The 26,426-nt window shown below is 39.0% G+C and overlaps 1 protein-coding gene across 1 annotated transcript; it reads left to right on the top strand.

Annotated features, from left to right (window-relative positions):
* Positions 1 to 4,073: 4,073 nt before the first annotated feature.
* ngfb (nerve growth factor b (beta polypeptide)) lies at positions 4,074 to 25,419 on the top strand. Its single transcript, XM_041034268.1, has 3 exons — positions 4,074 to 4,211; positions 20,269 to 20,417; positions 23,447 to 25,419. Exon 3 carries the CDS (start codon positions 23,458 to 23,460, stop codon positions 24,061 to 24,063), a length of 606 nt encoding a protein of 201 aa, XP_040890202.1. The 5' UTR covers positions 4,074 to 4,211; positions 20,269 to 20,417; positions 23,447 to 23,457; the 3' UTR covers positions 24,064 to 25,419.
* The last annotated feature ends 1,007 nt before the right edge of the window (positions 25,420 to 26,426 follow it).

Below are 26,426 nucleotides of genomic sequence, written 5' to 3'. Positions count from 1 at the left end.
CTTTTTTGGTCCTTTTGTTTCAGGAGAAGCAAGCGACCACTGGCTGCAAGACTCAATTTCAGATTGATAGTTGAACTAAAACCAGATTAAATGACCTGAGCCCATGAGTCAAACACAAAGTCTGCTCATATGCACACTGATATTGTCAGATAGTTGTAACTGTCAGCAATGGGGTTTTTATTTCAAAAATCTCATTTGAATGATTTTTGAGAAATGTGGTTATTTGCTGTCTTGTTGAGAGTTAGAGGAGAAGATCCATACCATTCTTGCATATGTCAGACAGAGCCGAGTTAACTGCTTAACCGTTTTCAGTCTACATGCTAAGCTAAGCTAACTGGTTGCTGGATGTAGCCTTATATTTACGGTAAGGATATGAGAGTAGTATTGATCTTTTCCTCCACCAAGAAACTGTATAACCACCCCTGCCGAGTTCTGTCCATTCACAGGGTATCTATCGCTTCACTTGAGTGATACAATGCAGTTGTGTTCTATAAAGGCAGCAAAAAGACAGACATGTCGTGCATTTTAGTAACATTTCTGCTGGAGAATAAGACATGACATGTTACACTTTTACATGTTTTTCTTAAGTTCCAGCAGGTGATTAAAGATTGAATATTTAACTGAGTCCCTGTTCGAACTTTTAGAATTACAATAAGAAAAAGTGGCATCCCTGTATCGTTGTTATCTAGAAGGTAAGAGTAAATTGAAAACGATGGCCTAAAGAATGAGGCACTTAAACATTTAATGAGTTTCATTTTCCAAACTGTCTGGAGTCACCACTTTATAGAGTTTAACAACGGCAATTTTACAGTTTTGAGTCAAATACAGCAGACTGTTGATTCACAAGCAAAAAAATAAAGTTATATATAATCCACTAAATCTGAATATGACCTCATTCTTCACTGTTGACCAGGAAAGCTACTGCTAGCTGACAGAGATGACCTGTGCTACATCTTGCCCTGCTATGCTTTTGTGGTAATCAAATCTGAATGTTTCATATAATGAGGATTAAGCCCTTACTTCCGGCTTGGTTCCATGGAGTCAGCTGTCTTTTCAAACGCTAGATCTGAGCTGATGTGGCTGATGAAGGCCAGATGTGGATAGCCGCAGCACACGCATTTTCTTTCTTCAGAGAAATTGAGAGTTACAGTGTTGCTTTACAGATGCTCACAAACTGATCTGTGGTCCTCCATGAAATACTATTCATGTCACTGTATTAAGCAACACCCTGGCTAAGTTTTGGAAGGGATGTGTAAGTTTAATACCACAGGTATATTATTTTTGCCATTTTTGGTTTTTATTCCTTTACCAAGAACTTTTACCATCACAAAGGCTCATTGTACAGACATTACAGTTGGTTTTGAATTCATTTTTGGGGATATCTTGTTCACCTTTGGATCATTGGAAGTCTAGCTTTAAACTCTTACATGCTGTTCCACTCAAATTTAAGACCAGGCTGAAATTTTACTAAAGTTGTTAAAACCTTGTTTTCTCACTATGTGCATCTTATAGTCCCCTCAGTTTCCATTTTACCATCAGAACCAAGGTGGACATAAGAGAAAGATCACTTCCTTTTTGCCAAACATCCCCTAATATCTCCCCCACTGGAGCTACTGCAAACACAAGCCATAATGTTCTTCAGGGCATTTACTGTGCACCCTTTGAACAGCTTATCCCCCCTGTTAGACAGCATGTCTACAACAGATCTGTCTTCTCAAATTATACTGATTATAAGATAAAGTAATAATGTACAGTATATCTCATCCTGACCTTAAGACAACAGCAAAAAAGAAAGCAAAGAAAGGCTCAATCAAATGTAAACACTTAGCTTCCCATAGTCAAGGACTGGCTACGAGTAGCTGCCACATTAAAATTTCCAAACCATTACGTGCTTGCACAAGATGCTAGACTTACCACAACAAACAATAAAATGGACTTCCATGTAATGTTTTGCCCTTATGCAACCTGTCTGGTTAAAAACCAGCATATAGAAAGTGACTGTAAGGTAACATCTGAACACTGGAAACGTTCATAAAATATCTGTCCCTGAAAAAAAGAAACGCGTGCGACATATGTTTCCTCCTCGGTTACTTTTACTCCCAGCCATGTTTCCTCCTCTGTTAAGTTAATTCCAGGCTATCTATAAGATGTCCAAAATTTGTGATAAATAGCAGAAGAGTCCGGTCTGGCCTGAGTGACTAAATGGGCTCCTGCAAATGAGTTTTACAGGAGATCAGTGGGAGGGCAGGCCCCCAAAGACCTGTAGTGCCAAAGCAGGAAGACACCACTGATGTAACTCTTCTTTCACGGGAGTCTGGTCATTCAGATTCCCAGAAGACAAGTCTGACTGTAATGTTCATAGATGACAAATTGGGTCTAATCCATTATGTAGGATAGAAATATATATGTATATATATGAAGACCCCCCCCCCCCCCCCCCCCAAAAAAAAAATAAAATAAAAAATTATCCAAACTAGAGAGGTCAGCTTGTCAAAACATGACCATGACCACTCTTAAAAATACCAGCCGTGCCATGAAGAGTTGAGAGCAATAATCAAAGCCATTGTATAATACTCATGTAATAGGGTAAGCAGATTTTGCTTCCATATGTTCTTATTGGAATCCAGATGTCGGAGGCGGGTAGTGATATAAATATGGACACACTGAACACACAGCCACATATGTACTTTTTCCACACATGGATTAGTTTATGCTGTCTCACCTCTGAGCTCAAAATCTCCTCTTCAGACATTAGGACTATTCACTCACACACTCTCAGCACTTCAAACAGAGATACACTGTGTAACTCTATCTTGTGTAAGAGCTAGTGTCGACAATTACGTCAGTTTAAAAAAAGTTGGACAATTTCACCAATTTAACATCTGGGTGAATTCAAACACCTGGAGTAACTCTGTATTTGAATGAATGAATAAATTCTCAATTTCCTTGTTAGCAAAACGTTTTGCATCTCTTTATAGGATGATGGGGGGGAAAAAAAACACTGTATTCCAGCATTTGAGTTCAGAAGTTTGTCAGTATTGACAACAATATGAGTCAAATTAGTACATCTGTAATGAAAAACCCCTGGAAAGATACTTTTGTGTGAAATCTACTGCTCACAGAAGGTGATCTCATAAACATCTGCTCCTGCTTTTGACAGGAAGAAACCGAAATGAAAAGACTGAAGTGGCTAAACATTTATGAGATAACAATACTTTTGGGAACTTTGGGGAATCAGAACAGAAAACAATCTGCTGTTTGTTTGTTTTTTTGTTTTTTTTATGCGTTATATCATAATCAGAGTATAGCTACATAACCTCATAAAGGCCACCCATAGAGCCTCCATAGCTGGATACAGCAAGGAAAGAAGAGAGAAATATTTAATTTTGAAAGAAAGAAAACACTGGGACCCAATAATATATAATATATAATAAAATAATTTACAAAAGCTAAGGTAGAACTTAATTCATCTTGAAAGAATTTTCTGTGTCAAAGGAGTACACATCGAGACATTTCACTTAAAACATCAAGGTGGGAGATAACCAGAGTCAGCAGGGTTTATCTTCTGGGAGCAATGAATGAGTGTACCAAATTCTGTGCCAAACAATTTTGTAGCTTTAGAGTTATGTCACCAGTTAAGTGAGACTACTCTAGGCACAATTTATAAACCAGATTTCATGGCAATCCATTCAATAGTTCTTGAATTATTTCACCAAAAAGGAAAAAATGTCAGCTTTATCATGTTAGGGATCATAAAAGTTAGTAAGATTCATCTATATCTACAAAAGGTCCAGAATGTAATGAACTCTATATGTTCTAGTAGACAGCGGTAGTTACAGTGGTAACTATAATAACAGCAGTAGCAGTAGTACTGATTGTGTTATGGTAGTTTCTCGGAATGTAAACAACCATACCTAAACATATAATCAAGTGAATTATCAGCCCTTGCTGGTGGCTTACAAAGTGGCAGGCACTAGGACCTGCAGCGCTCCATGGTCAGACAGAGCGTGCAGACTCTGGGACATTTCTCACTTTCTTTGAGAACAATTTTCAAACAAGTGCAAGACTCAGAAAAGACTGTTTGGGATAATTGACAAAGAATTTGTTCTTCCCCTCCCTGGCATCCTGTGGAATTGAACACAAACTGGAATATATATCAGTAATCCTCAGGAGTCTCTCGTCAGTGGAGAGAAGAGAAAGCTTTTGCAGAGGTAGAGAACTATTTTACCTTCACATACACTGCATGGGTCCACACTAACTTACTACTGTATAAATGGAAAAACAACAAAGTAGATTAACACGTTTTGAATAACATGAAACAAATTTACAGATAAAGGAAAGGTTTTATTTTTAGGATAATGAACTGTTTTAGATAGTCTCGGCTTTTAAAGTAGAGTAAGACTCTTTAACAAGGTTAGGAAGAAAGTGTTTAAAAGGTAAACTTTCACAAGCAGCACTTGGGACATTTTTATATTTCCTGTTTCTTTATGTTATGACAGTTACCTGCTGAGCATTTAAATGAAACTGTAATGTATTAGACTGCTTGTGGGGGTTTCGGGTTGGAGATCAGAGCCAACAGGGAGCTGATCATCTCCTCCATCCCCTCGGAAACTGCTGAAGCTTAGCCTCGGGCTCATCAGGTTACAATAGCACCGATCAGACCTGCACTCATCTCCTTGGGCTATGAACTGTTCTCAAAATATTCCTACAGAGTGTTTTTTGTATTTGAATGGTATGCAGGGTTGGAAACAAGTAGCTAGCTGCAGGGTAGTTTTCTCAAATTATGTGTGGCACAGAGTTGAGACAAATTATTGCATTCTTGACATAATGGCAGGTGATTATATGCGGGAAGACTCGCTGTGCTATTTTGATAAAGGGCACCTTTTCAAATAGACCTTTAAGTGTGCATATGGTTTATTTTGGACACATTTGATAGTATTTTCAACTTATTTTTCATTCTTGTGTTTGACCACTTTCCTATATTGAAAAAACCTCTCTTTACTAGATGTTTGCTGGGGTATGGCATTCACCAGTTCCAAAGTATGTAGTGAACAGAAGGAAAACAGAGCAACTAATTTATACAGCAAACCATATGGTTGTTATCAACTGGCATGAAAAACAAACTGCACTATCAATGGGGAGGCTTCTCTGCACTCAAACAATAGAAGCAGTCGTCAGTTTACAATGATAAAGAGAGTGATGAAGTCAGAGTGATGAAATTAGAGGGGGTGGGCTGTTCATACGTTGTTGGTCTCTGTGGTTAAGTTACTTTTGACTTCTAAAGGTCAGGAAACAACAAAAGCAGATTGCCGCATACGTCTCGTCAAGATCTTTCTGATGATATCTGTGGTTGGTCCAAAGTTTTGTGGTTACCTTCATCAATGGCAGCTTCATTTCGAGGCCACTGTTACTCTTCGTGATGAGGGGTGGAGTTTGTCATCTAGTCTTTAGAGGAATCTTTGAACTAGCAGTTGATACACAACGCTCCCTTCCAAGGGAACTTGCGGTCATGTTTTTTGGCATGCGAAGTTGAGCACACTTGGCAGCTGTGGTTAAACTCGCAATGGCTCGAGGAAAAAGAAAACAAGGAGACAACAAGCTAACTATCCTCCACAGGTTGCACTCATAAGAAAAAAAAAAAAAAAAGTTTCTGATCGTTTCTTCTTCTTTATGCACAGTTTGTAAAAGAGAGGGTCATTCATATAGACTCCCCTCCTGAACACAGTAAACCCGATCACATTTGAAGGCACCATAAATCAAGTCACTCACTGCCAATCAGGAACTATAAACTTCAAATAAAGCGTGATATAATGAAAATGAGTTAAATTTTGTGAGACGGTCGGGGAAGAATGTGATAGGTGTAACTAGAATGAGAGACCACAAAATAACATGTTTAATATAAAATATACTACATATTATTTTGACTATGTGTCTCAAAGCACGTCTACATGTGAGCTTCTGTGTGCCTTTGATATATGTTGCTTCTGACTGGCTGAACCTCCCTATCTAAGGTGCCAATTAAGGTGGAGGATCTTGGGAAGGTTTTTCCCTGTCGCTTATCCTCATCTGGCCTGTCTTTCTGACTGTTCAGTTTTGAGATTGTTGTGGCGTAAACTCTGTTGCATAGTTTTATTATGGGCTATTTTCATTATGGGCCAATCTTTCGATTACCTTTTCAATTAAATAATGAATTGTTTGGTATAAATGTCAATCACAAGTTCCCAGAGCCCATGGTCATGTCTTCAGATTGCATGTTTGTCCAACCAGCAGTTCAAACCCCAAAGATATTGAATTTCCAAGGATACAAAAGAGAAAAACACATTACAACATTTAAGAAACTGAAACCAGAAAATGTTTGTGAGAAAATGAATTTACAAAAGATGCTGACGTCTTTTCACAAACAAAAGCCAATCAGCTAATTGAGTAATCATCTAAAGTGTTCAGCGGCATCAGCGCTAGTCCAAACCTTCCTCTCCTTGAACAGAAAAGGAAAAAAAAAATAAAATCATATTTTTGCTGAACTCTACATGAGTACCTAGCTATTCCAGAATATGTACTTCATAGATATTGACACATTTTTGACTGCCTTATGCAGTTTATTCCACGTTGCCAAAGTTCGTATATTTTAGATCTGAGAGAAATATTTAAATAGCAATAGAGGAAAGTGTCCAGTGGAATTATTATACAACTGCCAATGCTCGTCCAACCCAAAACTGAATTTTCTGTTGGCTGCAAATTTAATCAACGTAAGAACACATGTTTCACATTTTTGTGGACAAAATGTGACATATGAGTGTTAGACTCGTTCTAAAGGTGTGGCGGAGGAAGTAACAATGTGGAGTTGAGTTTTCTTCTTGTCCTTTATCGCAGTCTTTTTCCATCTCTTCTGGTATGCAGAGCAACAGTGTACATCAGTGAAACCTTTCTGCACACCAGATGTAATTCCTCATTGCTGAGAAATCTGTTCTACAGGTGGATGTGGATGGTCTGGCAGTCCAGGCTCAGACTCCTTAGACAGGTTACAGATGCTGTATGGTCCATATGAGTGGAACCAGAGTGTAAAGGCTTCTGCATGCCTTAAAACAAACATGCTCTCTCAAAGAAACATACATCTACATACGTTTACTAGGAAATGTCCATTGCAGTAAGGTGATGTGATAAACATACAGATGTATTCTGAGTTCTGTTTTCATTTATCTGACAGATAGACATCTGACTTTTTCTCTTTAGCTTTGTTTTATTGTATTTTGCTAGAGATGGAATGAGGTGCAGTCCTACCTTCAAACTGAAACACTGAAAATTCACTGACACCAAGCCTCAACATAGGGGTCTTTAAAAGTCAAGAGCATTATATCTGATTTTAAAGTGTGCTACACGGGACCTAATAAATATTGAGAAAGGTGCACACACTTTCTCCTGAAAGAGCTTTAAAGTGAGCAGAGTACAGTACACAACTGAGGAGTACAGTGAGATAAGTAGTTATGTGAAGAATGAGTCAAAGAATTTACAGGCAATTTTCCGCCTAGTTTCACTCTAAGAACTCCTGGCCAATCACTGTAAAAACTGTAAAAACTGCAGGTTAAAGTCATGAATCTAAAACTATGCGTGCAGACTTTTTACTGCTTAGCTGCTCATATATGCCTTACTATGTTTAGACATCATAATACACAAGATGAATATTTTGATTTTCCCCCAAATAAGCAGGACTGTAATTGCCTCCTATTACAGAAAGCTGTGTTATTCCTGCTCTCACTGGCATTAAACCTGATAAGCCACCTTTCATATATAATTGCATTAGCATCTGTCCTTCCATGCAGACATGTCCCATCATCTCTTATAGCCTCAGGCACAGTTTAAGGATCATGGTACTCACGTACAACACACAGAAAGAAAAACATAGGCTACTGTTAAACCTACTGCTGTACTGCTCCTAGGAACCCGGGAAAAGCCCCATTCTGTGATATCACATTTGACATTAATGCAGTTGACTGGTTCAAGTGCAACACTTATAACCGTAACCATAACAACAAAGACAGGATATCAAAATAGTACACCTATCAGCCACAACATTAAAACCAGTTACCAGTTTTAATGCTGTGGCTGATCGATGTATAAAAAACAATGTAAAAGTGAATATCTGCGGGAATGAGCAGCAGAGATACAACAGGCCTGTGCCTGTGATTGAGCTGTACTGCCTCTCTCCAGTGAAGTGCCCCTGCAAGCAGGAGTACCTCATCATCTCCGAGTGCGAGTTACAATAAGGCCACACACACAGTGTGAACTGTGACTCACTCGCTCATCCAGGACGCCAACTACAACTCAACCCCGTAACCCAACAATCCATCTGAAACGTCTGTTCTTTCACACACAGTCCAGTCTACATTAACACCACGCGTTTAAAATTCAGTTGACTGATGTTTAATTCTTAAAATATATTGTTATATATAGATGCTGTTGAAGACAAACTGAACACAGATCAATGGGCTTGTCCAATACCCAAATTTACAGTTTGGCAGCACTACTTTTTCAAGCTTGTAATTTGTGTGAGTCATCATAGGTACAGGGTATAGACTAATTGCGTAAAGGAATCTTCCTTTTGATTTGAGCCACTAAAAACAAATAAGGCAAAGGCCCACACGACCACTAAAGGTGACAGGATACAAACAGTCACATTTGCAGAAACAGAAAACGTCAAACACAGCACCACGTATGCATTTTTACATACACACTGCCGCTTCTGTGGCGTCGCTTTATTTACCCTCCATAACAGTAGGGGTGAACTTATTTGGAGAAGGCGTAACCATAATGTAGGGATACAGAAAACTGCAGTGATGAAAACAATGGATGCAGTAAAAGAGCCGCAAAGGTGTCAGAGTGTATGTGAGAGGCTGTTTGTTTGGCCATAAAAGGTGCAGATATATCACGAGCTCAGTGAACCAAGACTTTAAACAATCAATCTTGACAGACTTTACCACAAAATGTCAAAGCAAAGGTGGAAAGAGAAGCCAGAAAAGGAAACGGAGTCCCTTTTCCACAAGGTCGCGAAACAATAGTGATAGCTCAGACCAACTGTACACTGCCTCACACTTGGTACTGCTGCACAAAGATCTGAAATACTCTGGCTAAGGAGGGTCGACACTTCACAAAGCCCAAAGCCAATATGTGCTACTTTTACTGCAACTTACTTTCTTCTATAAATATTCACTATGAGCCACTTCGCCCGTCTGCATCCTGGTTTTCATTTGGTGAAAATGAAAACAATTGTATTTAAGACGCGAGTGACACACATAAGAGAAGTCACCACAAACAAAACAGACCACAACTCAGTGTCTTAGAGAACACCATATGGACTGCTGGATGCTTGGCTAATACCAAGAACACATTGTGGGCAATGTTTTTTGGAACAACATAGCAGCTAAAACCAACATGCAATCTGAGTGTTTGCTCCTCAGTAATACTGCCGAGAGACACAAACAGTAAGCAGTAAAACAGAGGGGTAAAGAGATGTGTCCTCTTATTTCCACAGCAAATTAGTTGGACTGTGTCTTGAAGTTTTTCAACAGAATTCCTGAAATGTAAAATATGTGTCTGGCACTCTGTTTTTAAAGAATCTGCACGACTGTTATTAGTAAGACTTAACAGTAATAAACTTGAAACCAGTCAAGTGTGGACACAGGAGTATGTAAAGGTCTGGCCAAACAATTTCCTCAAGTGAAAGAAGAAATCAAAGCAGTTATTCTGTCCAAGCGCTGAGAACCATATCTGATCTGGCATCAGCCATTGTAGTGTCCTCGAAAAATTGGCTGTAAACCTGAAAGCAAAAAAAAAAATCTGTGGAGTTACAATTGTTATCAGCCAGAGAATTTGAGACAGCTCCGAGTCACTGAGGCTGTTTTTCAAGTTCAGCTCTTAACTGGGCCAAAATTAATTCACAAGTAGACTTGACTTGATGATAATACACCGTACAGTTCATCTCAGGCTATAGAGGTCCATCAAGGTTTGAGCAAACTGCACAAACTAAACTTCTGCTGTTGCACTGTTGAGTGTGTGCCACGGGATGATGAAAACGCAGAACAACACATAGGCTGACCCCCTTGAGTCATTGTTGTAAGAGTTTATTTAACTAATTTTGAAGCTCTTGAGCAGAGCCTGTTTCTCCGCTGAGTCTACTGTGTTTAGTTACACTGTGTATAGAGACTGGGGTCAGCTGTGTTTCCTCAGCGCAGTGAGACCAAACACAACCATCAGTGAGTAATGAAACTGTCCTTGTTAAATCTGCCATTTACCGTTCTCATGTGGTTGTCTCTGCCTCAGTCAGTGATTATATTTCACGTTGTTGGGTTTGTGCAATGTAAAGAAAGATGTTGGACACTTTATGACACATTCTTTCTGAAGCTGTTCTCACTTATCTTTGACATCATAAAGCTCAATAGATTTTGTTGCGTGTGTGTACACTACAGATGTTCGATGTGCTGTATAATCTGAGTGGTCAACAGGAAGTACGGTCTGAGTCCTCTTGTGGGAACTGTTTTGGTTATAAATACTAAATCACGAAGATACATTATAAATTTCTGCAGGCTGTTCCTCCTATCGCAGGAAACAAAGAATACGCTTCTATTGTCATCCAGATGTTGCAATCAGAGTGCCTGTTCTCAGTGGAAACTCTGAAGTTTCTGTCTGTTGCATCACTAAAAGCTTTGGATGAAAAGTCTGTATCGAGTCTTTGAGCATTTGCTGACTGACTGGCCCTCCCTGATCTGCTCTTTGGCTTGACTCCATTCGGTCTCAGTTTGGACCTGATGTGGTCTTCAGGTCTCAGCGCCAGGCAGACTTTCACACATCTGCCTTAAATCACAACTGACTGCCAGCAGAGGCCCCGTTTCTTAACCAAAGGTCATATTGTGTTTGAAACGGTTTCTCACATAGTTGTCTGATAACATAAAACAGAAAATTGTCTCAACTAGATGCAACAAGACAGCAGTGTCGGGGAAAATGGGGAATTATGAGCTTCAATTGCAAGCTATTATCCCTCTTAACGTGTATCCTCTGACTAGTTGCCAAAAGACAAAATAAGACATTTCACTTCCCTACAACTTGTAGACAAGCTGAGGCAGGTATGCAAAGGTGTACACCTTGAATGTAGCCTTAAATGTGTTGCATGTGTGTCCTTGAACACCGTAATGTTCAATGTTCAATTGTGTTGAAGCTAGCCGTCCAACAGCACATGTAAGCCTGTGTGTTAGTTTGTGTGAGACAACTGCAGTAAAAAGTTGCGACTGGATTCCAACACATGAATGATGGAAAACCAGTAACAACAACACTAAGGACAAACTTTTGTCAGTATTTCCCAGTTATACAGCACACAATAATTCCTAATATTATAATTAATAATAACATGATTTGTACCCAGATAAATGGTAAAAAATTTAAGCTACATTTTAATTTTGCTGAAATTGACACCTACTCATTATGAGTTGACTAGCTTCCTAGCTACTGTGGCTAGAAGTAGCAACAGTGCTAGTAATACGTCTGATAGCAAAGACCGAAGCTCCACAGAAATGGATGAACAACCTCCTGCATGCACAATCCCCTGTCACACCAGTTTCACATCTATTTTTTACAGATGTATAACATCTCCCTACAGCCCTCAACCACATCAATAAAGTTATAATTAAAAAGAAAGAAAAAACACTAAAGACCTTTCTTAAAGATTTTTTTACGTACCTATTAAGGCGTTTTTGAGGGAAGTGAATTCAATGCTTTTTAAGACCTGCATTTACCCTGTACATCATATTGTGATGGTTTTTGATTGTTTCCACAGTTTTGTGTCCGTTTCCATTCCGCAGTCAGTTATTTAAACATGTTGACTGAAGAAAATAAACATGGGCAAAATCCTATCACACATAACTCTGAGTTAGTCTGAGGCTCTGGCGTAAAAGTGATATTTCTTAATATCATTCAAAAATGGCAAAAATGTATCTTAATGTGAAGGAGGAAATTGTGTTTACTGGAAATTTCCAAAATGGATCTTAACTGACATTTACTGACCTCCTCTTGAACTAAAGCTGCAGTCCGCTGTAGAGTTTATCTACACCACTTTCAATCAGTAATGCAGCTTTTTTTTCCCTCCTTCCACTCAGGTTTTCCAGTATATTCAGGTTAAAACAGCACACCTGAAGATCTCACTGAATGCTGCTATCTGCATTTCAGTGACAGACAGACCTCTCTGCAGTTTATCATTCACACAAATTCATTATATTCTCTTAATGTCTTTAGTCCACTGCCAGCTATCACCTGCTGCTCTTGATGCTGTGCTGTGTGTTCAGACCGTTGTCAAACACACTCCAAATCAAATACACAGAGGGCGGCCTGATGCGAGATCTGCATTCTCAGAGAACATCATTTCTCCGAGGGGAGTATCAATGAGAGGACAAGAGCTGAACTATCATTCAACTTTTTGTGCTGAGCCACAATCAAGAAGTGAATTCACTAACCGGGAAAAGGCCTCGTTGTGTGTTTTAAGCCCTTCCTCTATTTTGAAGTAAAGCCAAACATAAGCTGCACATAAGCTATGCGTAACTTTCATGTGCCACTATCTCTCTTTCATGCCTCTCAATGCTTTTCTTTCCCCCCGTTTTAACAGTACATACTCCTGTGTACCTAATCTACATGGCTTGTAAAAAAAAAAATAGCCTAAGGAAGGAATATACTGTACAGCTGCCATAGCAACAAAATTATGCCCCGTTTACCTTTGAGGTAAAAAACACTATTTAAGTTAAGAGATGTTTAGACACCATCACTGCTGCATCTTCAATGCAAACACCACAGCAGAGCTGCATGCATGGTTAATTGAGGGATTCTCATCCATCAATTATGATGTGAACAGCTCAAGAAACAGGACACACTGTAACAGCTGCACCGGCTTAAATGCTTTGCCAGTAACTAAAGTCTAATTATAGTGGCACGCAGCAATATGGTGGAAGTCTAGCAATTTAGTCACAAAGGAGAAAAATGATTGAGAAACAACTGAAACAATTCATTTTCAAATTAAGGGTTTTTCCAAAACAAAAAATTAAAAATTGTTTCTACAATTTGGTCTGCCCTGCAGATAAAATCTGACCATTCTGCAAAGGCGTAAAGTTTCAATTATGACTGTGGAAAACTCAATAAAACAAAATAAAAGTAAATTAGTTGGACAGTAATAATACTGTTGACAATGTTTAATTTTTAAAAAAAATCTATTTATAAATATTTTCCTTTACAAAATTGGTATAAAATTCAACACTTTAAGATAAATAAGTGAAACTGTTCACATCTACTACCTGTCATCTGTCAAAATTTATTTCACACAGATTTGATAAATAGTGCCTTAAATATAAAGAAAAATATGTACAGCAAATTTTACAGACATTTTTGTGAGTCTTCTATTTTGATTAATTCTGACAAAATAAAAATGATAATCTGAATGAATGATTTGTAATGAATTACAAAGCTGTTGAAAAATGTTTTTATTGTTTATAGAATCAAAATCATGGACTTGGTTGCTGTTCATTGCTTGTTGATAAATTTTGGTAAAACCATCAAAGCTATTGCACAAATGACCGATTTTGTTAGGATTTTTTCTGTTTTGTTTGTTATGAAGTTTGAATATTTCCTATAGCACAACCACCTGGAGAACTGCCCCATTATCTGAGTGTATGTTATCTAGCCCCAGGCTGAAAGATATTGTACATTTCTGTTTGAAGAAGAACATCAAAAAAGAAGGAAAAAGGGGAAGGAAAAGAAAGAAAGAACGCTTACTAGTTTCTATCATCAGGGTAAAGTTAATACATTCATGTCCCAGGTTTTACAACAGTCCTCATTTCAGGAACTACTGAGTTTGAGGACAACACAAAGCTACACTTCAGCCTGGTGAGCAGTTTTGCACGAATGACCACAGCAGCGTAATGAGCAGCATGTCATTCAAAGCCCACTGCTGGCTTTCAGATAAAGTCACCTGCACCTCCCTTCCTCTTTGAATGAGAGCCAGCCTCAGTGGATCAAGTTACTAGAGGGACTGTGTGACTTTTACCATATGAATGAAGCCACTGCCATTTTTTTCAGAGGGAGGTGGATTGTTCCTCGTCTGCAGACTGGATTGTGTGCCACAGCGGGCTACGTGTCAGTCAACCCAGACGGGGTTCATTAAACTGCGTCCATTAGAGCTAATGAGTTGTAGGTCAGTGGTTGTGGGTGGCCTCTCCATTCAGAACTAACAGACCACATAACCAACCGGCTTGCTGATTCAGTTAATTCACGCCAACAAGGGAAGAGCTGTCCTGTCTGCCTTCAATGCGTATCTGAATCCATGACAGGTTCAATCGATCAGAAATAAAAAAATAGTTCAGTTGACTGGTCAATCAAGTAATCATTTCAGCTCTACAGCATATGACTGATTCAGTATTTTGCAGTAAACTAGTGGTAAACTTTTTCTGGTATACCCTCCTCTTCTTCCTTCAGAAAGTGAAAAAACAGTTCACATTCGACCACCCCACAATTTTTATCAATCATTAATAATGATAAATGAAGCAACTAATAAAAAAAGCTAAAGTTGAATTTTGGCAAAATAATTTCAGCACAATAGACTCAGAAAACCTTTGTTTGTTATTATCGCCGCTTAAAACATATTCATTCAACCCCACCCCCAGTAAAGAAACAGTAAAGAGCAGGTATTTGGTGCTTAAGGTCTGACCTCATCACTGCCTACACACTGAGCTGTGAGCAGCAAGACTGACAGAGCAGCACTAATGGTAAACTTCAGCCCCAAAACCTCACCCAGAAACAGACAACAGATATTATGTGAAGTCTACAATGGGGATATAGGAATATGGAATAAGAACAGACTATGCCACGGAATACATTCCCTGCTAGGCACCTCATGAGGGAAATAAACCACTGAGAATCTTCTACAATACGTGAGGGGATGCTAGCAGCCACTGCTAAATGTGGCTATTACTCATCAAAGCACGTCCACCTACTGTCAGGGAATATAGTACCTAGTAAACAGAGATGGATGAATCTAAGCTTAGCAATATACCACTTTCAAGGCAGACAGATTTATATGTCAGGGAAAGCACATGTTCCTAATAACACTCATGTCTGCGTTTCATTTAGGTTTCCCAACTCCGGGCCGCTGGTATTTTGCATGCTGGCTCGGTGGTTTGGTTTACTGGGGACACTTAAATGGAACATAACCCTGATTGATATCATCATTTGCACCTGTGTTTTCTCTGTAGTAACAGGTTAGAAAAAAAAACAATGCTGTGAACTGATACACAGCAACAGGCTGAGATGCAACCACAGCTTTCATATATTAACATCAAAATACATGGTTTGAAACAGACAGTCTCTGAACATTAAATGTTTATTATTCCCCTTGGGCACAATAGAGTTGAAGTTAAATAAGCAGCAAGATTAAGCTTCAGGTACAACTGCATGAAGTGTAGAGCTGGGGTTCAGCAGTTTACAGTAAAGAGAAGTTAGACCCAGCTGAATATTAAATGTGTTGGCATAATGTGAAGGTTATGGGAGCAAATTATCATATGTCTGTGTTGTCTGGCACCTCTAAATTCAAAATACAATATAACCATCTCTGCACACCTGGTTTACAACAGGAAATGTCCCAGAACAACAGCAACTAAACAGAAAATGCTGCAAAACCATTTCAAGCCATAATACCAAAACATCAATATTTATGTTGCATAAATAAACAGCATTAAAGTACCAAGGAAAATTATACTCAGCCACAAAAACAAATTAATTCACAATGAATAATGATGCAAAATCTCATGCAGGTAAATGACAGCAGCACATGAACGGAACACCAAACAGCCAGGGAAGCCTTTTAGCAGGAAAACTGCCAGGCACACAAACACAGTTAAACACTCACTCACAGATAAGCACATTAGCAAAATAAGCACATACTTGGTTTGGTGAAGTGAAGCGGTGATCCTCGGCTTCTCTGTGTTGGGAATTAGCTTGTCAGAAGGCCCCAAACCTGGCTTTAACAATCCGTGTTTTGTTCGACGGCTGACGAGACCAACAGCCCAAAATGAAGTCAGCAAACTTTAGCGATTGTTTCTTACTACCTTAAAGCGACACAATGGCGGTGGGCAGGTGAACTAGCTAGCTTAAGAAGTGTTACGCTAGCAAACGGTCGCTGAAGCCAAGCAGTCTGTAAATTAGTTTTTGAGGAAAACTGAGGGCATGGTGGTGAGAGTTTAAATAACCCGCCTAACTGTTAAAGGGTGCGTTTGTGGAGCCGCGGTGATAGTGTAAATTCTGATTTTAAAGTTTTCTTTTGATTATTAGCTTCAATGTTCCTTCATTTAGAAATATTTGAGTTACTTGTTTATTTTAACAATATACATGTTTATATTACGACGATTAGTTTTTAATTATTTCAACTTTGTTTCGAAGAAATGGCGTTTCCTTTCCCGTCAGTTTGTTATGCCGAATGTCTTTATATACTACGCTACCCATGAGCCTCAGCAGCCGTTGCTATGGAGATGAAGTCAGTCTGAGGAGATTCACAACACTGCGTAAAGTGATGGGTTTCGTTAAGATGGAAAGTAATTGTTCATTTTTGCCTACTCGTGCTGTACTTAGTTGCTAGTACTTCCATTTTCTGCTGCTTAGTACTTCTTCTCTACTGCATTTAAGAGGGAAACGTTTAGACTTTTTTTCTACATTTATCTAAAAGCTCTGTTTAACTTACTTGTAAGTCAACAGATTTATTTTTTACACAAAAATGTATAATAATCTTAAGAATCGCATTGTTTTAAACTGACTCCTAGCCTGTACTGGCTTGTGACCCCTTACAAAAAAATCTGCTGCGACTCCTTGTCGTGTTTCATATGTTCTGGGTTTCTTATCATTTACACCAAAGAGACATTTCCCCTCCAGACTTCCCAGCTGGTTTCATTTAAATAACTGTTCAAGGCTCAATAAAGTAAAAGTATCCAACAGCAAAAACAACAGAAATTAGAGAAAGATCCCAAAACTGAATACAACTGTTTGTATCAGAACTTTGTTTTTCTTCTTCCCTCTCCCATTAATCATGTCACAACCCTCGCTTACATATGGATGCATCAGTATTGACTATCTAATAATATCAGACAGAGTCAGATATCAGTCACAGTACACATTTTTCTGCAGAACAAGAACTTTCGTGCTCAAGTACATTTTGCTGTTGACATTTATAAACAAGAAACGTTAAAACAACTAGATTAGGCTTCTACATACATCTATTATATGAAGCATGAAAAATGAAAATAACAGGATCAATATAGCCACCATACATAAATATTAACTGGGAAAGTGTATTTAAACACAGTTATAGATAAAGCTAGGAGATAGGGAGATATAATTACATACAAAATTTGCACTTGAAAAGATGAAATCAACATGAAATATTGTTCAATTACTGTACTTCTCAAATTTTGTCCCAAATAAAGATGGGAGAGCATGACCCCAGAACAGCCTGAATTGTCCTAAGCAGGGTTTTGGAAATGTTCCACAAGGATCTAGTTCATGCTGATTGAACAGCATTTCCTGCAGTGTTATCATTGGCCGATTGTGCTGCAAACATCCTGCTCCACATCATTCCAACTATATTTCATTGGGTTAAGTCTGTGGAGTGTTAAGGATTTTTTCTCAGGAAGCTAAAGTCATATCAAAACTAACATGACACAGTTACTGCACCATGAAATGGCATATTATCCAGCTGAAAGCGTTTAATAATTACACACAAAGGGAACTTAATTGTGCCAAGAAACACCATGTCCTTTACTGTGGCACCACCTATCTGACCAAGCAACATATTTCCACTCTTCAGTCATCAGGTGGACGTGTGCTGCTGTAGCCCATCTGCTTCAAGGCTCGATGAGTAGTGCGATGTGAGATGCCCCAGTGCACACTAATGTTGTACACCGATGTTATGTGCATATTTGTAGCCCACCTAGTAGTTTGAATGAATGTTGCCATTCTCCTCTCACCACAGGACAGGACTGCTGACTGCATGTTTCTTAACCACAGTAGCTGTTACAGCTGTGAATCAGGGGCCAAAACCATGAGATAATGAGACAAGGTATAATAAATCTCAGATGGTACAGTAGTATAAAGGTTACTGGATTTTCAATAATAATGAAACTAAGCAACGAGAGTTACGATCAGGATCAAATAAAGATTTAAACTGATGTTATCAGTACACAGTCCACTGCACACATACTGTACACAGTGTTTTTAGAGCCCAACAAACACAGGTATGCTGTACAAGAAGAACCCATAACATCCACCGAAGAAATTTGTGAGTTGTTTCCCCATATGTTAATTCAGTGGACTTCTGCTCCTGGTCTGTGAGACTTATTGTAAATTCAATGAGTAAAGTTGCTTTTTTTCAAGGTCCACTTACATGGTTTTCTCCAGAACTTTCAACCACATCACAGGGTTTTCAACAGCATATGAAGTTTCTATGTTTCCATGGAACTGTTGACATGCAAGCATAGAAGCAGTTAATGAGTTCATCCATTGCACTTTTAAGACTTCTCCTCCTGAAAATATATTTACTGAGATCACATATCAACAAATCCATCTCCATGACAACCAAGTAAACTTCATCCACTGACAAGGACTGTATGGTAGGGTTGGAAGCTAAAAAAAAAAAAAAAAGCTAGTAAGTTACCTTGTGTTATAGAACTATTGATAGATTAACTGATCCAATGAATGTTTATGCTTAAAATAAATTGTTTTGTATGGTAGCAGTTTTGTTTCTTGAACATTCTTCAGCAGTGTCAGTCACAAAAAACACAAGGACTACACAACTGGAGCAGACTTTCTGTTAGTGCAAGACTTTTATATCACCAGAAACTTGGTAATTATTCAAACTCAGTGTTAGTCCAGCTTTGCAGCTCTGCGGTCTGCAGAAAGGAAGAACAACATGTTGCAGTTAAATTTCACGGCAGACACCCGCTGTGGTTGAGGGAGTTAGTGTGAGGACAGTGGTCAGTGTGGCTCATTTATTTTCAGAGAGTACAAAATCAGGGTGGCTTGTATATGAAACAGTCCATTCTGCAGTTGAAGGGTCACAGGTTTAAATCACTTGTCTGTCAGAGACCACCATTGTTGAGGAGTTATAAAGGAAGAACACCTCCTGTGCCAGTGTAGATTTTTACAGGAATACACTGGTGTCATATAGATTTACAGCCCATTTACTTCTGTCTGTAGCTTACATTCCTGTAATTTTGCCATACATTCCTGTAAGTGTGTCATATCCTAATCACTGTTAAGCCTGCCTTACTTGGAAGTAACTACTTGTAAAGATATCTGAAATTTAAAAAAAATACATGAAAATTACAGTTATACTTGTAAGAGGTTTTATGGAATTATTTTGGATCTTTTTTAGGTCTTAGCGACTTTACTTCTCTGGGTTTCAGGTGACTGACGCTAAATAAGGTGTAACATAACCCGTACTCTGCTGAAATGAAAACACTTAACTCAGGCACACTTGAGCTCAGTGACAAAACAATAGGACAAAATGACAAAACAAAATTAAGGCTTCTGGTTTACTGTGATGGATTATCACACTCCAGTGGTGGCTGTGTTTCATCGCTGTACAAAAATGAATCATAGTATTCTGCATGTAGGAAATCAGACAGAGCGAGACAATGAACAGCAATATCCTGATTTAGGAAAACGTTATGAAGTGCTGTCACCTTTCTAACTTCTCCAGTTTGTATGTGTGGCTTCATATACAAAATACCAAATTCCTAAATGGTCTGGTTTCCTGCTGGTTCCTAAATAATCTATAAACTTGAAATGTCTTTGTCTTTGAAGGTACACACATGTTTAAGCCTCAACAAATCTGTCAAAACTTATATGTTAAGGAATGCTAACAGAATTTACGTCAATATTAAGCTACCCTACATGTTTCTTTTGCTGTAACAAATCTTGTGAGTATATAAGCTTAGTTTATACAATTAAGATTAAAATGACAAGGTTTACAGATATAATGCTTGGAATTTACACTTATAAACACAACTCAATTGTTTCCACTCTAGATAAGCTACATTATGCAGGTCTGCTTTTTTATTTCGGTATGTTCAGTATGTGAGGATCTGGTGAGCGGGAATAACATATTAAGTTTCTCTTCCTGTATCAGTCTCAGAAAGAATGTGTTTACAGTGGGTTTATGAGCCGGCTGAGACACTTTCTCTGCTTGTCTCTCAACAGCACCGAAGAGGGGATACAGAGGAGGGCAGAGGTGTGCTAGATGGGGGCCACAGCCGGGCCTGATGGCAGGAGCCCAGAACACAGCGAGCTCTAATCACATCCTCTAGGAGCCTCAGAGGTGCTACAGTTCACGTGGAGACACTGAAAAGGTATGAAGATGGATGAATGACAGTCTACAAAAGAAACAAGAGCACAAAAAGTAAAATTTATATATGCATGAAATCGTTAATATCTCCGGGGAAGCAATGAAAATTAATGGAAAGTGAGCTTCATTCATGTTTGCTCCCCTAACACATGCAACAAAAAAGAAAAGCGGTGTAACATACCATCACATGTTAATATCAATGCAAACGATTGGCTAAGACCACCCTATTTTGTATTATACTTATTGTTAATGTCTCAGAAGGTGCTCGCCTCTGTTTCTGTACTGCAGTCATCTGGAGTCTAATCTCATCCAGATGTAAAACCAGGTGTAAAAGTGAAGAATTTTGACTTTTGTCCTCCACTTGAATCCAAATTTTTCCTTGAAGCTGTTTGGATAAAAACAGGCATTCACCAATCCTCACAAAACTTTGTCTATCCCACTTGTATATAGATGGTTTTTTAACACAGAAAAGACACAGGTGTAACTAATAACATGAATTTAGGCTCTATTCCATTTATGTGTCTCAGTAAGCCAAGCCAGGGAGCCTGCACCAAAGGCCTTGAACTAAAACACGTGAATGGAATCCACCCATCATAAATGTTTTCACTTATGCCTTTGTTTTTCTAAAATGACTTATAAAAATGTCTGCCGTGAAAAAGGACTATTCTAAGACATTTTCACCGACCCACATCTCCAGTGGCTCCCTATATCAGCTGACACATTTGCTTTTCATATATAATAATGCATGTTCCATACTTCAGGTAGCATTTCAATAGTTAATTCATTTATTTCTGATAACTTGGTATACTCAGCCATAAAAAAGAGACCATGGACATGATCATTTTTATCCTTTGTCTTTGTCAGCAGTGACTTTTTTTGTGTTTCCCAATATCATGACCCTTTTAATTCATTTTGTAAAAGAGATATTGCCACCAGGGAGTAACTGTGCTCATTTAAAGTTTTTTTTTTTCCTTTTCATCAGCCTTACACTCAACTCCAAAAGTTTGAGTTCTTTTTTTTTCTACTGGATGAATGTCTCCAGCTTCCTGCTGTAAAGCAACCTTCCTGTGTGCCCCTAGCAATTGCACAAATTGGCACACAATGTAAAAATGAGAACAGAGTCCAGCCTCCTCTGCTGTGAGCTGGTCTGTTTATAGCAATTATACTAACCATCCTAAAACTGATGCAGTAATGATTTTTTAATGTCCAGGTCTTGCACCAGACACAGGTGGACAGAGCCCAGCGGTGAGGTGAGAGGAGAGACACTCAATTAAACAGGAGGAAATTGGACAGACCTCAAAAGCATTTGTTGGTGTAATCATAGCTCAGAGAAGTGCGCTGTTGTACAGGCTGTTTTTCTTTTGATTTGTTGTGCCAACAATTTTGAATTCAGGAGCACTCACCCTCACACCTGAGGCAAACATAGCATATAATAAACCAACCTGACAGAGCCTGCAAGCAGCACCATTGCAGGTGTTAACACGCCTGCAATTCATGTTGTATTGTGTTAGTGTTAAATACAGGACACAGGCTGTCAATTTATGCAAAACAGTAAAGGCAGAGAGGAGTGGAGGGAAAGTGTGATGAATAGAAAATGGTTTCAAGCTGACAGGATGTCACAACAGTGTCAGTTATGTTCCTGTGGGTAATGTGATACCTATTTCCATAGATAACAATATACAACATCTTCTCTTCTATTCCACAAAGGGAACTCTACTCTGTTTCTGGGGAACTTCAATTTTTATTTCTTGCTTAAGCAGAGACAAAATTGTGGATTCCTTTTCATGTCTGTGAATATAGTTTGAAGATTATATTAATCTGAGAGCTTTGCAGAGCTTAGATCAAATCGTGGGATATCATTGGAATCAAGAGGAAAACTTAAAAACTTGATGGATATTCAAGGTTAAAGGTTCAATTTATTTATGAAAATGAAATGCTCCCATCCTTATCAACCACTGATGAAAACAGAACGTGAGAAATAAACATCCATTAAATAAAACCACAGACTAAAAACAATGGCATAAGTGAAATTATAATATACATCCTTACCGCTTTCTGGTGGTAGTGTCGTATCCCCTGTGAAATAAAGCAGAGGGTACACCATTTAGTGTGTGTGACACGTTGTCTTATCTTGTCTCGGTGGATGTCCTTCATCCTTCATAATCTTATCATAGACAGCAGGAGATTATACTGCACAGACTCCACTGTCCTTTCTGTGGATATAACTAAGTCAATAATTTCACTATTAACCATTAAGTCAGATTCGAAACTTTCAACCACTTCCTGTTTACATACGCAAATATGAATTTGGTGGCATTGATGCCCTCTGTTAAACCTCAGTATCCTGCCTACCTGAACTTGAGCAGTCAGCACACAGCCTTGAATGAAGTGCTGCAGACCAAGAATGTCTTGTCAGAGCCCTGTTAAGCTGCAAACATGTCAGACACTTAATATGTTATGTACTGTACTTGAGAAAACACAGTGAGGCCACACCTTTAGTGTTAGGGAAGGTGTGTTTTCGTACTTTAAATTTGAGATGCTACATGGATCCAAATGTGGTTGTTATTATCCACACATTGAATTAAAGCTCCCAAAACTTGAAATTCAATTATTGTTATTTTGCTTCACAAGTATTTGGAGATGTAATTCAGTGTTAAAATACTGTCCATGTTGTCCTCCACCTATAATAGGATGGTATGTGGAGGCAGCTGATTTCAGTGAAAACACCCTACACCAGCTTTACTTACCCAGCACCAGCTCAGGGAGATATTTCCCACAGGAGCTGGTGGAGACCAAAGACGGAGCTAAATGGAGAAAATATTGGACTTACATTTAATGAGGGGGTGGATACTAATGTTGCTCCCTATCTGCCAGATGTGTAAATAGACATCTGCTTCCTAACAAGTCTGTGCCCCCAAGTGCCCAGAAATTCAGTTATTAGCTACAGGTTTGAAACACTGTGTGACAAATGCAGTTGTAAACAGTACAAGACGTGTTACAAGAAGTGTTATCTGTGCTTGTTGTCACCCTTAGGTTGTGTGCCCATGAGGTCGTCCATGCTGGTCCTGTTCCTCTTCTTCAGTGCCCAGGCTGTGGCCTCCATTGGAGAGGACTCGTGTACCGCCACGACGGCACAGCAGCAGGATCCAGTCGACAGCCGCAACCCCATCCCCACAGTGGACCCCAAACTCTTCAACAAGCGCCACTACCTCTCACCCAGGGTGCTCTTCAGCTCACAGCCCCCTGATGCGGAGCCGGCAGCGACTCAGGGTGCCGGCAGAAGGACCCGCCGGCGAGCAGGGCAGCCTCAGCACCGTGGGGTGTACTCAGTGTGCGAGAGCATCAGCGTCTGGGTTGGCAACAAGACCAAGGCCACGGACATCTCGGGCAACGAGGTGACAGTGCTGCCAGACGTGAACATCAACAATGTCAACAAGAAGCAGTACTTCTTCGAGACCACGTGTCACAGCGCGCGCTCAGGCGGCTCAGGCTGTTTGGGAATCGACGCGAAACACTGGAACTCCTACTGCACCAACTCACACACTTTTGTACGAGCGCTGACTTCGTTTAAAAACCTGGTGGCGTGGAGGCTCATACGCATCAACGTGGCCTGCGTGTGCGTGCTCAGCCGCAAGTCGTGGCGGCAGTGAAGACTTGGCCTGCACAGCACACACACACACACACACACACACACACACACAGTCAAGTGCTGTACATACACATACTAACATGCAGGCTTTCGTGACTTTTTCTGCATAAATTATCACCAGACTTCCCACTCTCTGCACAAAGTAAATTATTGGTATATAAGTATCAGGACTGCATGTATATACACCAGGCCTGGGTCAGATAGTACCTGCTGTCGGTTTCTCACCTGCTTTAATTACTGACAAACTGACCTCATATCTGCAGGCACTGGACCTGTGCTGCTACATTATTTTAAATGTTGCTCCAATCTGTCACACAATCAGTCACCCTGTTTCTGTCAAAAATAAACTGAGGCAGATGTGACACCCTCACTGCTGCTTTGAAGAGATCATGCAAGTTGAAATATTTTAAATTTGATAGATTAATAAAGTGGTTCTGAGCTGTAAAAATCGGCATTTATACTGAAGTGCATGACCTTAAACCACCCTTCAGCCTCTGCAGCAGGTTTCATTTAAATCTCAGATGTGATGACACAGGACACAGGACACAGTATCTGGGTTTAGACTGAACCATGGGTGTAGTTCAAAGTGCAGCTTGAGAGGACGCAGTGTGGAGTTTAATAAGAGACCTGACATCACGTCTTAAACTAGAAACCACAGCTGAGAGTGTCACAGAACGACAGCCCTTAAAGGTTGCAGCACAGCAACACAATCAGGATAATTACAGTTTTTTCCTATAGCACACCCCACTCACTCTAAGTAAACTAAAAAAATCAACCCACAAATCTTGGTAATACAATTTGACCCAGGTCTGATATAAGCAAAACTTTTGTTAAAATGTTGTTTTTGACATTGTTATTTATTAAACACTCACATACATGCACTGTGTGTTTTATGAAGTTTATTGTACGAATACTAAGCCTGATGTTTCTCTAAGTTTTGACGCAAGAACAAATTTGTTTTTTTTTGGCCTCGATGGAAAAGTGAAGAGAAAACCCACATGGCTTCATTTTACTGCCAGTAATTTGCTTTTGGCTTTGCTTTGTGTTTTCCTCCTGGTCCTCATTCTACAGTAGATGTGAAACAAAAGGAAAAAGACATAAACATAAATAAGATTCATCAATCTAACCCTGGCTGATAATATCATGGCTCGTCAGTTTCTTTGTTTTGGCAGTGGCATTTCAATGTCGTGAGCGCTCTGCAAATTGTACTCGAGGCATACAGACGGTATTGGTTGTGATTTTTTTAGGCTCATAGCCCAATTTTGTATCACAGCTGACATTTAAAATGTCTGATGTGAGCTCTGTGAGCTTGGAGGCAGACTTGAAACAGAGACAAAGGGCAACTGCTGAGATTTCTGCAAAACTAGAGTTTTAAGAGAAATATTCCCATAGACCTGTATACCTGTCAACGGTAGGTCTGTAAATATGATTTGTCGCAGCCAGTGTGTTTAGTTTACAACGGGCTGCGTTTACTTCAAACTCATTCAACGCTAAACTGCTCAAAACAAAATGCAACACTGCCCTCTACAGGATAAATGTTGGAATAAGTCTTCACATAAAACGTGTCCAGAATAACAACTCTGCTGCTAATAGAGGTGGAGGGACTCGGAGTATTCAGATCCTTTACTTAGTAAAAGTACTACTATCACACTGCAGAAATACTCTGTCATACTTACTGTTATACGTTATATCATTAGATTATTAATGTAAATGCAGAATTTTTCCATTGTGGTTGACTGAGGTGGAGATCATTTTAACTGTTTTATATAAAATTGCAAATAATTACCATTTTCATTATGGATTAATCTGCTGATTATTTTCTCGATTAATTGATTTGGTTTGTCAAAAATCATAAAGTTGTGGGTCGTGCTGAGTTCAGGGTTTAGTCAGTCTATTCAGAAAAAAAGACAACTTGGTTTTTTTGTTTTTTTTCTCTCTAAACAAAACAATAATACAAAACATGTGGCCTAGTGAATGTTTGAAAACCAAGCCTGGGGTTGTGGGATTGAAACAATTACCTGAAAACAAAGACCTCATGATTACAAAACTACAATAAACCAGTCCTATATCATCTTATTTATACAGGTTATATGTTTTAATTCCTTTCTTATTATCACAAGAAGAAAAAAGTCAGTCATAGCACATAGGTTTGACATTAGAGCTGTGATGGTGAGCTTTGCAGAAAAGTCAGACTGCCTTGTGTTGCTACTGTAATATATGAAACAAAAAGCACAGTATAATATTTCATACAGCTTGTAAGTTAGACACAGTTATTAAATATTGATTCAAAGTCAACTTTAAAAAGTGAATACACACACACACACACACACACACCTCCTCTTCTCCTGCATAAAACTAGAGTTT

This window comes from Toxotes jaculatrix, chromosome 3 (genome assembly GCF_017976425.1).
Source record: "Toxotes jaculatrix isolate fToxJac2 chromosome 3, fToxJac2.pri, whole genome shotgun sequence".
NCBI lineage: Eukaryota > Metazoa > Chordata > Actinopteri > Toxotidae > Toxotes > Toxotes jaculatrix.
The sequence above is the reverse complement of the archived record's forward strand: the minus strand, read 5'-3'. Positions and strand labels throughout refer to the sequence as shown.